This window comes from Drosophila suzukii, chromosome 3, assembly GCF_043229965.1.
Source record: "Drosophila suzukii chromosome 3, CBGP_Dsuzu_IsoJpt1.0, whole genome shotgun sequence".
Classification (NCBI taxonomy): Eukaryota; Metazoa; Arthropoda; class Insecta; order Diptera; family Drosophilidae; genus Drosophila; species Drosophila suzukii.
In genome coordinates, this window is record NC_092082.1 from 75073516 (window position 1) to 75087343 (window position 13828).

Here is a 13828-nt window from a genome sequence, read left to right on the forward strand (position 1 = left end):
GTTTACAATGCAATTAACCCATTTTAAAGTTCCGCCAGTCAACCACAAGGGGCGTGGCGGGGGGTTCGACGGGGGGCGGCTAAAACCCCTGGCTGACAAAAGACGCAGCTATTTCTTTTTCCTTCCCTCGGATTCAGTTTCTCCAGCAAAACCCCTTTTGCCGCCCGTCAAGTGAAAATCAGTTTCACAGCAAACCAGCAAAAACTAATTACGACTTGCTCTGGCAAACTTGCAGCTGGAAATTGTACCGCAAAGTGCAATTTAGACGAAAGTCGAGGCATCAGCAGGAGGCGAAAGTCGACTCAAGTTGCGCGGTTTCGTGCTATTTTTTTTTTTTTTTTGGTTTTTTTGCGACAGTAAAACAGCGTAACAGGGCGCGTAAAAATTAAAAACCAAACCGTCGGCGTTCGGACGTGGCAATGTTGTTTTTAAATAATTAAATCCGCTTTATTAGAATATTAAACTTTTATGGCGGCTACCGCCGGGCAACCGCAGTCACCGCAGCGACTCGACGAGAGCCCGATAAAATGTTAAAACATTTAGCCGGAGCTCTCTGACCAGCCGAAACACCGGGATCAAATTGCAGGACTCCAGAAATTTGTAGCCCGGGCAGCCAGGGCATCCTGCGATGCCGTTGCCTGTGTCATAAATAAAGGCAGCAGCGCACAGCATGTGGCTCACATATAAAAATCTGTAGGCCAAAGCCCCATAAAACCGATAACCTTGGCCCTCCACAACAGTGGATAACAACAGCAGCTGCACAGGGAGAAAATGGGGCTATTGCACATACTCTTTAATGGTATATGTTGATATATGTTAAAAAAAAGGTATGCAAGAGTTTTGTATAATTTCTTGAACCAAGTAAACCACCCAAAATATAACAATTTTAAAGTACAATATTTTATAATGAGTCTTCTGATAATATACATAGTCATTTTTTAATATTTTCTTATAAAATCTATTATAAACCCATGGAATAGCATATAAAGAAATTGGAGTAGTGATATGGAATATATATATTATTAAATAAAAAGTGCTTATATTATGTTATAATATGAAGTAATATATGAAGTAAAAAGGCTACAATTATCTGTTTGTTTTATGTAAGCTGTACATGAAAGTGAAAAACGTAACCTTTCAGTAGGGATATAATAATACTTTCAAGATTCCATTAGTACTAGTATTTGTTTATACCTGTGAAGGAGCATAGAATTAAGTTTTCCCTGATTAGACTTTTCTGCAAGTGTCCATCTTCTCGGGCTAATGCTCTTCCATCGGTGGCGATGACAACAGCGGCAACCTGGGCTTGTCCTGGCCCGTCTTTTGTTGCCGTTTTATGCGCCGTCCTGTTTATTTACGGCTATTTACCGCCTACATGATAAAAGCCTTTTGCCGACCTCATCGCGCATAAAAGCGGAGCTATCCCGGCTATCCTACACCCGAGATCTCCGGGCGAGAGGTAACTTTTTGAGTAATTATATGGCCGGCGCAGATTTGTAGCGGCGCCACCTACGCGACCTACTTTGCCGCGGACCGGGATAGATACAAATATTTTATTGCTCCTCCAGGACATGAGCCGCACATAAGCGCAGCACGTAGCGTATACTTGATGCCGCGGCCCCGAGAACGGGATGCCCAGGGTAATAATGAAAGCGATAGATAATTATGGGGCTGCCTGGTGACTTTTAATGGACTTTTCAAGCCTTGTTCGCCGAGTGAAAGTGACTGAGTCGCCGCCATCGGCTGCATGGGGTTAATCTAAATTTATAACTTCATTTTTTTTTGCCCAGCAGTCGCGACCCATTTCACTGACCAGGACATCCGGCTGCTGGGGCGCAGTTTGTTTTTATGGGTTCTTTTCGAGGGTATTTCTTTTTTCCCCGTAGTTTGCCCTGCACGAAGGCGATAATGAAATAATTTGAACTTTTCAGTTTGCTGATTTTTCTTCGGCTTACCAGGGCCATGTGTGTGTGTATATAGTATGTGTGGCTAGGATAACGCAGCAAACTCATAAAATTATGCAAAACTTTGTCATTAAATATGGCACTAGGGGATGGGGGATAATGGTATAGGGTATACGGATCCACCGCCCCAGGAACAATTTGTTATTTGGCTTTGGACTTTGCTCTTGAAGTGTTGTTTACCCGGCTCGCCACTCACCCTTCCCTTTTGTTTCTGTCGAAAATTTGCATGTGGGATGGGTTCAGAGAACCAAGGGGAAAAGGTTAAAAAACGGAACTTTTATAATTTAACTTGTGTGCTAATTGCACTTTGTGGGGTAATTTTGCGTGTCAGTGAAGTTTTGCAGACGCATTTTGGTGCATGAGTGTGGGTTTATGGGGCGCATGCGAGTGCCACACACATCCAGATATCCTGTGCTTTAATGTTCGCTTTGAGTTCGAGCACCAAAAACATTCCTGAGCACCACTGCACTTGAGAGTTTGTGGCCCAAAGTGGAAGCGGAGTTTAGTTTAAAGATCGCATAAAACTGTTTTTTCTCCCAGTTTTGCCGACGGTTACGAACTTTCAACCTTTGCAGCTGCCACTTTGCAGCCACAACTGAAAATAATAATAGTTATTTATTTGTTTCCACATTTCCTTTGCAGATACCCAGCAAAAAACAATCCATACGCAATTTACTTGGCATTGCCGCTGGACAGACAATAATTAGTTGCCCGGCGCAACAACAAAGAGCTGTGCAATAAAAATTAATTAGAAAATATTTCGCATCACACAGCCGCAATTTGTCAAGGGAAAGCGCACAAAAGTGCGCTATACATGGAAGCTTGCGGTCCGGTCCCTCGCTCAATTTATAATTAGAGCTCAGACGGGGAAAAAAAATATAGGGAAACCTCGAAAATAAACTGGAAAACTGAAAATTAAACAAAGCGGCAAAGCGACTATGCAAAGTATGTTGGCGCTTAACCAAATGAAAACTTAAAGCGAGCAAAAAAACGAGGCAAGTCCGCAACTCCAGCAAATTTAATAACAAAGCTGCAAAAAAAAGGGGAACTCCGCTCCGGAACCTAGTAACTCCACATCATACGCGCCGAGCGCGGAACAATGAAAATATTTTCGCGTAGCATACGTACAGGCGCCTTGGCCACGCCCATTGCCACTGCCGCCCCCGGCACTAGGAAAAGCTGCCAGAGACGCCACCGCGCTCCGCTCAAAATGAATTGCCCCATTCTGATTGTAATTAGCCTCGGATGGCTGCTGCACGCGCACGCCGGAAGCGGCGGGTTCGCCGTGGAGGCCGCCATTTCAAATCGAGGTAAGTGATTCGGATTCGGGCCCCACTCCCCGTTATCTGCCCCCTATATATATAAATGTGGAACGGTACCCCAGGTTCGAGTCACATCCCATTCGGAACAATAGTCCGGTGGAGTGAGGCAGCTGCGCACCGGGGTTTGTGCAGATTTTCTAATACACTGCAAGAAAAATCAAGTCAAATACCAAAACAATTTGTTCTGTAATAAACTAGACTATTTCAAACCTATGACCAATAAAATCTTCCTATCATTGTATCCATACTTCTGATAATCTCAAAAGATGTATGATATCACTATGGTATCATCTGTTATATTTTTTACTTTACAAAATCACCCCTACAAGATCCTTTGTAAAATGATCATTCTTTCCTTAGCACAGACTTTATAAAATCTAAAGGGCCTTAATATATTATTAACAAATTTGATATGTTAAACTAACCGATGGAATCCATTTATCATATTATGACTATGACTTTTATTCCTACAAAGTAGAGTTTCCTGTGTACTTATTTCTACATCGCTTTGCAGTCATCGCTTTTTATTTCGCACAGCACTCAACGCAAGTTGCATTTATGTTTTTACATAATAGAGAGTGCGAGCGGGGCCAAAAGCGCTGGCGGGAACAAAAAAAAAATAATGTAAAAAATATAATAAAATACGAGAGCTGGCTCCCACTTCCACTGCCACTTTCCCCGTAATCCCTTTTTGCTATTTTAATGCCAATGTAACGCTGCATAAATCCAGGCGCCGGGGTCCTCGAGCACGTTGTGGTGTTTAATGCTGGAGCCGCTGGCGAGGAGCGCGAAAAAATAGAGTAAAGCTCACCACGAGATAGGGAATGGAGCGGGTCCGAGGTCATTTGCGGAGCGGTCAGCTGAGCCACTGCCTCCGGCCAGGAGCATGTTTGGCCACCCACTAAGCCCCGAAACCCCAAAACCCCAACCACAATTAATAACTCGTTATGGCCGCGGAGACTTAAGCAGTTCCCGCTCTCTCTCTCTCTAAATTTAAACGCCGAACTTTCAATTGCAAAGTTTCAGCACCCGCTCCCCATAAAAAACGGGTGAAGAGGCGAAAATTCTGCACAAATAGTTGGCTTATCTCGGCACAAGTTTATCTGGAACTCCGAGTCCATTGTCTGCCACTTTGCTTTTCTTCTATTAGGCCATGAAAAACATGATATAAATTGAAAACTCAGGTGCGCCGCCAGCGAACTTTAAAGCCAAGCGAAACGGCTAACACGGGGCGTATACGCAACGAACGTACAAATGAACGAGCGGGCGCACCCATAAAAACAAATTCGCCATCCAGGGCTATATTTTCCTTTGGCAACTTTTGCCAACCAATCGATAAATTTAAGAGCACAACATTTGTCTCCATTATCACAAAAATCCGAAGGCAAACACTGTGCAAAAAATGCGGCAGAGGGTCGCAAAAAAAAAATGAGAAAAAATAAACGAAAAACTGCGGAGCGCATAAAAGAGCCATCGATGCGTGGCACGGGTTTTCGGACTTTTCCAAGGTGGGCGGGGCTTAGAGTGGGTGTGGGTTTCGGGTTACCCACTCCACCCCACCACCTTGCCATTGAACCACCCAGCCACCCACAGAGCCACAAAAGGGCGGGCACAATAAAACAGAACAAACCAAAGACAGACCTGTTCTTATCCCAGCTACATCTGCAATATAGAGTGGAAAAGGGGAAAGGCAGTAAAGCTATATCAAAGGTGAGAATGTGCTTTTGTCACTGATCATAAATTTCTTCGTGCGCCAGTTACCTTTAGCGTTAGCTCGGTCCTTCTGTATGTGTTTGTACACAGAAATATTAAATAAATTCTGAAGAGACCTCTAGTGTTAAAGGAAGTTCCAAAATAATTATAAGCCGGAAAGAAAAAGTGGATAATATATCAAAATTAAAATGAATATACAACTTAAAATCCAAGGAGTTACATAGAATTGAAATAGCATGTGATATAAAGTTTCAATTTTTAAGATACTTTGATGAATTGAGAAACCTGTAGTTCTCAAATTCCTAACCCTTTTCCCCCAGTGTAGTCAAAGCAAAGAACGAGGCAATAAAACGTAACAATTGACATTGGAACACTGTGAAAAGGGAGCCGAGTTCGCAAAGGAAAAGCGAAGGGAAAATGGGATTCTGCTGGCTCTGATAGCAGCAAATTGGCGGGACACTCGAAAGGGGGCGGAAGTGCGAAGGTTGCATCGCCTTGACAAATGTTTATTGAGTAACACGAGCCATAAACTGCAAGCGATCCACCTCCGCCCGCTGACCAAACTTCCAGCTTTGACCCATTTTCATGAGCCAGGAGCCAGGAGCCATGTACCATGTACCACTCCCCTTTCCCGCCTCCATTTTTTGTTGGCATCAGTTGCCTGTTTGAGAATCTGGTGCACGTGATGCACTTGAAGGATGCGCAGTGGCTCACATCTAGCTACCATTTTATAAACTAACAACAATTTTTCATAAGACTGCGGGAGCGGCGGGCGAGCATCATCAGCAGACAGCAGCAAACACAAACAACAGCTGTTTTCCGCCTCGAGGGCTTTTCCGCCCACCGACTCACTGCCACTCCCACAAACGCTGCATTTTTGCATATCTTGCTGTTTTGTTTGGCATTTTTAGTGATTTCACTTAAATTTTCATAACAAAATATGCATAGTGCGTGCTTGCAGCTCACTTTTGGCTCAACACAGCAGCTTTGTTTGCCGGGTGGCGATATGGTGGGTGGATTTGGTGGGTGGTTGGGTTGTGGGGGGGGGCAAGTCCGCGGGGATCGGGGGAAAACTGGCAACATGTTCTAGCTGTCATATATTTTTTCAACAGATTTTTGTATACCCATCGCCACCGCCGACTCTCCCCCAACAGATTTCCTCTCAGCGGCTAAAACCGCATTTTGTATGTTTTTGCAGATGCTTTTGGGAAATTGTTCATAGGGTTAGTTTTCCCGCCCGCCAATTCGCTGGCTCCATTCCGCAGACTCTGAGCCATGTAAGCTGGGAGGGATCGCGCCAGGGGCTGGCAAACGGCCTGACATGGAGTACGTGTTCGTATGCAGTCCTCGCCTCCATTTGCTGATCCAGCACTGGGGGAAAAGTCATTGGTAAAAGTACAGGGGAATACTGGTTGATGTACTCTCTACATTGGTTTGAGGAGCAGTACAACATTTAGAAATAGGTTTGATCTATAACGAAATATTTTAAGTACCATAAAGCTTATTAGAAATCGTTTACAAATAATATTTAAGGCGGTATCATCATAAACTAAAGCTTTTATCCCAGAATTCATCTTATATTAGAATACCCATTTTCTCAGTGGATGGTTGCCGCTGCTCCAACGCTCCGACTATAGTATTATATTTGCGAATCCCTTTGGGTATGTTGCCAGCAATAAATTTCCATCAGACGCCGTCGCCGTAGTCGTTGTCGTTTGTGCCAGGCGTCCAGGATTTTTCCAGCCTCTCGCAGACTGCGCCTCCATTTCCATTAACTCGTAGGGCATGTACTACCCATACCACCCATTCCCACCGTCCCATCCATACCATCCCGTACCCCCAGTTACTGGTTACTGGGGAAACAAATCTCTGGCTCAGCTGGCGCATTTGTTGGTTTGTGTTGCGGTTTTTCCGAATTCGTTTTGATTGTTTGTCATATTTCCGTGCATACAATTCATTTTCTATTCCTACTCCTATTTCTTTTGCCCAGAAAGCGGCTCGACTGGACGAGACCCCGTGGAGTAGGGCTCAATTACGTGACCAATACGGCCCGTGGCAGCTCTTCTCGCCGGGTTGAGTTGACAATATTCCAGCTAGGCCCAGATGTACATCCTCCCCTGTTGTGTTACTTTTCCCTTACTCCTCGGGAGCATCGTATCAATGAAATATGCTCGACGGGGATGGGATGAAAAAAATATGAACGATTCCCCTGGAGGGTCCTGGGCGCATAACTTAAAACAAATACGAAACTGCGAAATATACGAGCGGGCAAATGGAAATTGAAAATATCCTATTACCAGGGGATTGAAGCCGACAGCGCAACACCGACGAATGTAATTGAAGGCTTCACTTAGCGGGGATTTCGCAGGATCATATAGGAGCTCTCGCTGTCTCTGTATATACCCCATATAAATTCGAATATTAGCATAGGGTCCCCTGGGCGATGCCATGCGATAATTATGGCAGGCAACCCGAAAAAGACGCTGCATGAAATCCCCAAGAAATTTATTAATTAGCACCAGAACGGGAAGGACCAAGGGCGGTACCGCACTCATGTTCTGTGGCCCAAAGTCCCTCCACTCCACCGCCCCATTTCACCAATTAAAGCCAATTTCGCCATGTTTCTTCAGATGGGCGGTCGCATTCAAATGTGTTTTCCTTCCTCCAGAGGGGATATATGCTGGTCCCGGGTTCTGGAAAGGAAGTCGGGGAGCCCAGGAGTTGGTAGCTGGGTAGCCGGGTCGCTAGATCGGAATGGGTCTGTAGCATCCACTAATCGCATTATTAACGCGCCGTTAACATTTTGCGACATTGACTTGAACTTTGGAAGTGACTTTCATGGCTAAAACATGGGGCAAATGTGGAGTGGAGTGGCGCGATGTGGATTTGCTTGGCATTCAAAATATGCTTAGAAGACATGGCCAGGGCCAACATTTATATAATACCCTTGAAGTTTTCGGCATTTGCCAAATTCCGCTTGAACGAGCCAAGCTGCCAAAATAAAAGGGGAGGTAATGGTTCCAAGAATGCGCCATGTGCCATGCCAATGCCAATCCGAAGGCCAATAACGAGTGTCTTCGGACCGTCCATAATCATAATAATTAATACCCATTCTTTTGCCCAGCTGAAAATCAAGCCATTATCGCCCATCCACTTGCCGGGGTGATAATTACGGGCCTTCAGAGCACAGATTGTCGGCTGTCCCGAAAATTATGCACTATGTACTAATGACAGTCCTCGGAGGTGCAATGTTTTGGGCGGTTGGGCAGTGGGGCGCATAATGAGTGCGCATAAACTTTTATTGCTGTTCCTGTGGACAGTGCGCCGTGGTCAGAACAGGTGGCACAATGGAAGGTGCACCGGAAAAAACAATGGAGATTCGTTTATTTAAAATGGGAAATGAAAGGGGGTGTTTATAAAAACCGGTTCTCAAAAGGTAACACATCCCCAACATTTGTCTGCCATCCTTGTGTCTCCTTTTTAGTACATTTGATGAAAACCCTTTTTAAATCAGAGTATAGTTCTGTATTTCCATTTTAATCATATAAAAAAAGTATGTTTGACAAAAAATGTATTCAAAAATATTTAATTAAATGTATCAATTCAAATCAGTTATTATTCATTTAAATTAAAGTGGTTAATAATGTTAATGCATCCCTTATCTGTCCCATCTGTAATGAAAAACCTTTTAAAACCAGAAGCCATGCATTCCTACTTCGAGCCCTGAAAAAACACAGATAGTTTGACAAAAGATGTGATAAAGAATTCTTTCAATAAGAAAATACAACCAGAAAATAATATTAATGGAAACCTTTAAAGAGACATTTTTTTTGGTCAATTTTCAATCCATCTAACGAGCGAAAATTGATATAATTTTTTTTTCGCAGTGCGAGTGCGTGCCAAGCAACAATGCCATTGACACTGGGCAGCGGCAACTGGCGGAAAAAATCGGCGGGCATTTTCCCATCCGCCGAAAGCACTATATATTTTTCAGCGTTTTTAAATAAAATTCCCGAGGAAGTCGGGGGGAAAAAATATCAGGCCAAATGACTGTAATTTGCATTGGCAACTCACACAAAGAGACGCGGCGCAGTTTAACACCTGCATGAGTGTTGGTCGCCTTGTGTTTGTGTTGGGCTTTTCCATTTAAATACAAACACCCACACTAACAGTCTCCGAGTGTGTGAGTGTGTTTGTGTTTGCACGGACTGTTTGCGGCACGTCACAAAAGTTTCCTGTTGAATTTCCCTTCATTTCCTGGCCAAAGAGATTATTATTTTCATTTCATGCCAGGGCCAACGACACAGAAGGCTATATATGTATGAGACATAAGGGGGCGTGGCCGAGGTCTCATTCGCGTTTTCATATTTATGCTGTCGCCCCGAAAACTGTTTACTTACTCGCCTTCATTAACGCTTCATTCGTGGCGGACTTTTAATTTTCAGGGCGACCTGTTAAGGCCAGGGTTTTTCCTTTGACCGGGTAACGCCGCACAGTCGTATAGCCGCACATCCGCACTTCCGCATATCCGCATCCTTCGTCTTGGGTCCTTCGAGCCGTATATTTGCATACTTCCGGTGCGCGCAAAATGATTATCATTATTATTTCTGTTGTTTGCTGTTGTCGTTACCGCGGCCATTACCGTTATTGCAACAGCACTGGCTCCTTGCTCCTTGGTCCTGAAGTCCTGACGTCCTGCCATCCTTCGTCCTGCCATCAAGTTCCGAAAATGGCCGCCAATCGGAGGGGAGCGTGCGACGGTTATGGCTTATTTGTGCAAATGAGCTGACGTCCATTACATTGTCCGTGGGGAGGTGAAATGCAAATGATTGTTTTGGCGCTGGCTGGCTCAATGTCTGCCGCACAACAAGGTCACCGCAGGAGCCCCAAGGACACCAGTGTATGTCCTGCACACACACACACACACAAACACACGCATCAATTGCAGCTTAAGGACACGAGTGAAAGTAAGTGAAACGGCCTCGCCTGACTTAGCCCACCTGCCTTCGTTTAATGGCCAATAAGGCTGGGTGTACGTATAGTACTGCCCCTTGATTGATTCCCCCCTATAAATTGGCACATTTACTTATCGAAATAAACTCGAGAGAACTGCAAACTTTCGACCACAAAATGCTAGCCAAGTTTGCACGTTGCGCAAACAAATTGCACCTGGCTTCAGTTTGATTGGCCACCTGCAGCCCGCTCCTTTGCATGGCCCTCGGTTTTTCGCTTCAAGCCAGGTCGTAAAACACTTTTGCCTATTTCGCTGAGTTGGCTTTGCCAGGACCTTCCTCCTCCAGATCCTCCAGCTCTTCAGCTCCTCCTGCTGTTGTTTTTAAGGGCCATTTGTCCGATGCCCGCGGCTATTTACAGCCATTGTACAGACTTGGCGAATTTATCAAGCATGGCGGAGTCGCTCAGTGGGTCACTGGATGTTGGATACTAGATGGTCGATGGTCGGAGGTCGGAGGTTGGTGGATACTGGGATTCTGGATGCCGGATACTGGATACTGGATGCTGCAGCTGACGTTTCCGCCCCTTTTTCCGTTCTCTTTTGGCTTAATTTCAAAACAGTTGCGCTTATATTGGCAGTTATGCTGCAAATTTATTGGCATGCTTTGTAAACTGGGTTAGTTGCATATATCTCGCAGCCGCAAGCTGCGAGCCAAACGATTAACGTTGAGTAACCCAAATTGATGTCACCACCCACCGCCCCCCCGCCCACTTTTGCCCGCTGTAACATCATTTTTTCCCACTCAGCAAAGTTTCGCAGCGGCTGGTTATAGCCCATAAATTCTCATACATTGTCAAGTAATAGCTAAACCCTGTTTACCCCCTGACAGGCACAAGTTCATGGAGATAAAGAAAAAATGTTGCAGAAAATTTGGCAGATGTTTTTTGGAAGAGATAAAAGGCTATTTCTTCACTTAACTGAACAGCTAAGGTTTTTACGGTTCTAGAATGCAAAAATCTGGCAATAAAAAGATGAGAAAGATGTTAATTTATCCATTATATATTTTATTCACATCAACTACTCTGAAGTAGGTAAAGCCTGTTTTAAGATTTTAAAATATTTCATTTTTAGGATCATATTTAGTTAACTTCCCTAATTATTCTTTGTGCAATATACAAAATGTGCTGCTTCTACAGATGCCTTAAATACCTTACCCATTAAATAATTAGAAGTAAACCTGTTACCAAGATTTTTCATTTTTTAGGGTCTAAATAACCTCTCATTTAAGACTTACAACCATTCCTTAGATTTTTGGGTACCCTCTTTACTTGTTTGTTCTATAAATGAATGCCTACATAAAACATTCTAAGTTACTATCTCTGTGAAAGATTTTTGAGTAATTTATTTTCAAGATCCCCAATACTTTCCCTCAGTGTTCTTTGAGCGTAAAACTTAAGGTATTCCAAGTTTTAGACCGTTGACAATGAACGCGATTCTCTCTGGCGGTGCAACGCCTGACTCGGGTTAATCGGGCGTGCGTGGTGCTTTCCATTTATCGGTCATTAACATAGCCAGCCGGCATGCTCGGAATACCGGATTCTCGAGCAGTTGCGTTCAGAAGACTGAAGACCTTCGTGGGCCGCAATTCGCTTTCCGGCTGTTCGGCAACGAGTATTACTGAATCGAAATCAGGATGAGGCACAACATGGTGGCCTACCTGTACTGCCTGGTCAGGGATCTGTACGCCGAGCACGGGGATCCCCGGGTGGCCCATTTGCCCTTGCTGGGCAACTTGTGGATCGTGCTGGCCATTGTGGCGGCCTATGTGGCATTTGTGCTCCACTACGGACCACGTTGGATGGAGCATCGCAATCCCTTCGAGCTGAAACGGGTGATGCAGGTGTACAATGTGGTGCAGGTGCTGACCAATGCCACCATATTCTACATAGGCCTGACCAACACCTACCTGCAGCCGGGATACAGTTGGACCTGTCAGCCGGTGGATCACAAGGACACCTCGCCGGCCATGATGAACACCCTGTACGCCTCGTATGCGTACTATATGCTCAAGTATTTGGATCTCCTAGATACGGTTAGTAGGAATTTGCTTCGATATAGGAAACTATCTCAACTTTCAAGTACTTTTCAAGGTTTTCATAGTACTAAGGAAGAAGAACTCGCAGGTGAGCTTCCTGCATGTCTACCACCACGGCGGCATGGTTTTCGGGGTATCCATCTTCATGACCTTTTTGGGCGGCTCGCACTGCACCATGCTAGGGATCATCAATCTCCTGGTGCACACGGTCATGTATGCCTACTACTATGCCGCCTCTTTGGGCGCCGTGAAGAACCTTCTGTGGTGGAAACAGAGGATCACGCAGCTCCAGCTGATGCAGTTCGGCTACCTCACCTGCCATTTCCTGCTCGTGATCGTCCGGAACCCATGCCAGTTCCCCGTCTTCATCGCCTTCATCGGATTCATCCAGAACATCTTCATGTTCTCCATGTTCTTCGACTTCTATTACAAAACCTACATACGCAAGCAGCGGAAATCGGCGGAAACCAAGCTGAAAACCAGCTGAACTTCGATAGCAAATAAGGTTCAAGTTCACTGCGCGTCATTTCCATATTAAATTGTGTAATAAGCTGGTCGGTCGCTTATGCAAATAGGCCCCGATCGAACCCAAAATGCCTGGTATAAATAAACATTCGGATTGCGCCCCAACCCCTCCGCCTCATCGCCACAAAAAATACATACCGCTCAATTGTTTTGCTTTAGTAATCAATTTCAATTTGCCAGCGGCTAAATTTGGAGGCTCCCAAAACTTTCCCCGAACTTACCCTAACTCCTTCTTGGCCGCCTGGGAGAATATCGAGAGGCCGGCGACAAGTTATGAAGTAAGTTCGCCTGACATATCTTTTATTAAAGGGTTAAATGAAATATCGATGAAGTCGGAACCAGTTATGGCCGCCACGTGTTCCCGAGCCACATTTATGTTGGATTCCGGCCATGTGTCGTTGGTATGTGGCCCAGGGCCACCTTTTAACTTTCTGGCCAATGTTGTTTTTTCTGTCCCCTTTTCAAAGCCAAAGAGTGGAAAGCCCGCCGCCCATGTTAAACACATTTGCCTAGAAGGCTGCCTCATGCACGGCTTATTCATATTTTCCTTCCATCTTTTTTTATGCTTTGGCATTTTTTCTTTGCCAGAAGTTTTACATCTGCTTTCGCTCCCCGAAAAAAAGGAGAGCCAGGGGGAAACCGCTTTAAAAATGCTTGTAAGCAGGGCGGCAAGTGGAAAGCCGCAGGGCGGCGTTTGTGCCTCGTTTAGGCCCGCCCGCACAATATTTTTTCAGTTATGTAAATTTCGGCCCACCAGTCCGGTGATGACGTCTCTGAGGCTCCCAGCAGCCTCAAACTTTGCTGCCCAGTCAAGCGGAATCCTTCGATGACAAATTAAAAGCCAACAAACCGAAGGTCGCCTTATTTTTGCGGCTGGCGCAAATGGAGCTTATTAAGTGGCAACAGCAGATCATTGCCAGTCGTTTGTCAAGCTCATATATGTGGCTTCCCAGGGCAGTTGCTCTTACCAAATATAATACGCATGCAAGCACTCAAAAAAATATATATTTAAATTAGCTCAATAAAATGTAACAAATTTTAAAGATACATTTTCACTAGACCATCTCCAATATGACACTTGTTATGCAATATTGTTTCCTTCTCAGTAACTTGCACAAATTTCAGACTATAAATCTAGTACAAATAATTCCTCAAACTAAGACTATAAATTCTTGGTCTCCAATTTAAGCTAGTTTCCCCAAACAAATTTGGGAAGCATTTTTTCAGAGTGCTGTTGTGCGTTTGGAAGGAACAT

General features: G+C 44.6%; 2 protein-coding genes across 2 annotated transcripts in view; both read left to right on the forward strand.

Moving 5' to 3' along the window:
• klg (klingon) overlaps positions 1 to 13828 on the forward strand; it is a 65328-nt gene that overhangs the window by 13804 nt on the left and 37696 nt on the right. The window contains exon 2 of the mRNA XM_036817132.3: positions 2607 to 3274. Within this exon, the coding sequence (XP_036673027.3) occupies positions 3064 to 3274 (211 nt within the window). The 5' untranslated portion in view covers positions 2607 to 3063. The remainder of the gene's footprint in view (positions 1 to 2606; positions 3275 to 13828) is intronic.
• On the forward strand, positions 11554 to 12706 carry LOC108005609 (very long chain fatty acid elongase 7). Its single transcript, XM_017068919.4, has 2 exons — positions 11554 to 12045; positions 12104 to 12706. The coding sequence occupies exons 1-2, from the start codon at positions 11647 to 11649 to the stop codon at positions 12533 to 12535; spliced, it is 831 nt and encodes a 276-aa protein (XP_016924408.3). The 5' UTR covers positions 11554 to 11646; the 3' UTR covers positions 12536 to 12706.

What these genes read in the sequence shown, in the direction of transcription:
- LOC108005609 (XM_017068919.4), top strand. Translation starts at nt 11,647, where the DNA reads ATGAGGCACAACATGGTGGCCTACCTGTACTGCCTGGTCAGGGATCTG. An exon ending in ATTTGGATCTCCTAGATACG is followed by an intron (nt 12,046 to 12,103) that starts GTTAGTAGGAAT and finishes GTACTTTTCAAG; the next exon opens with GTTTTCATAGTACTAAGGAA.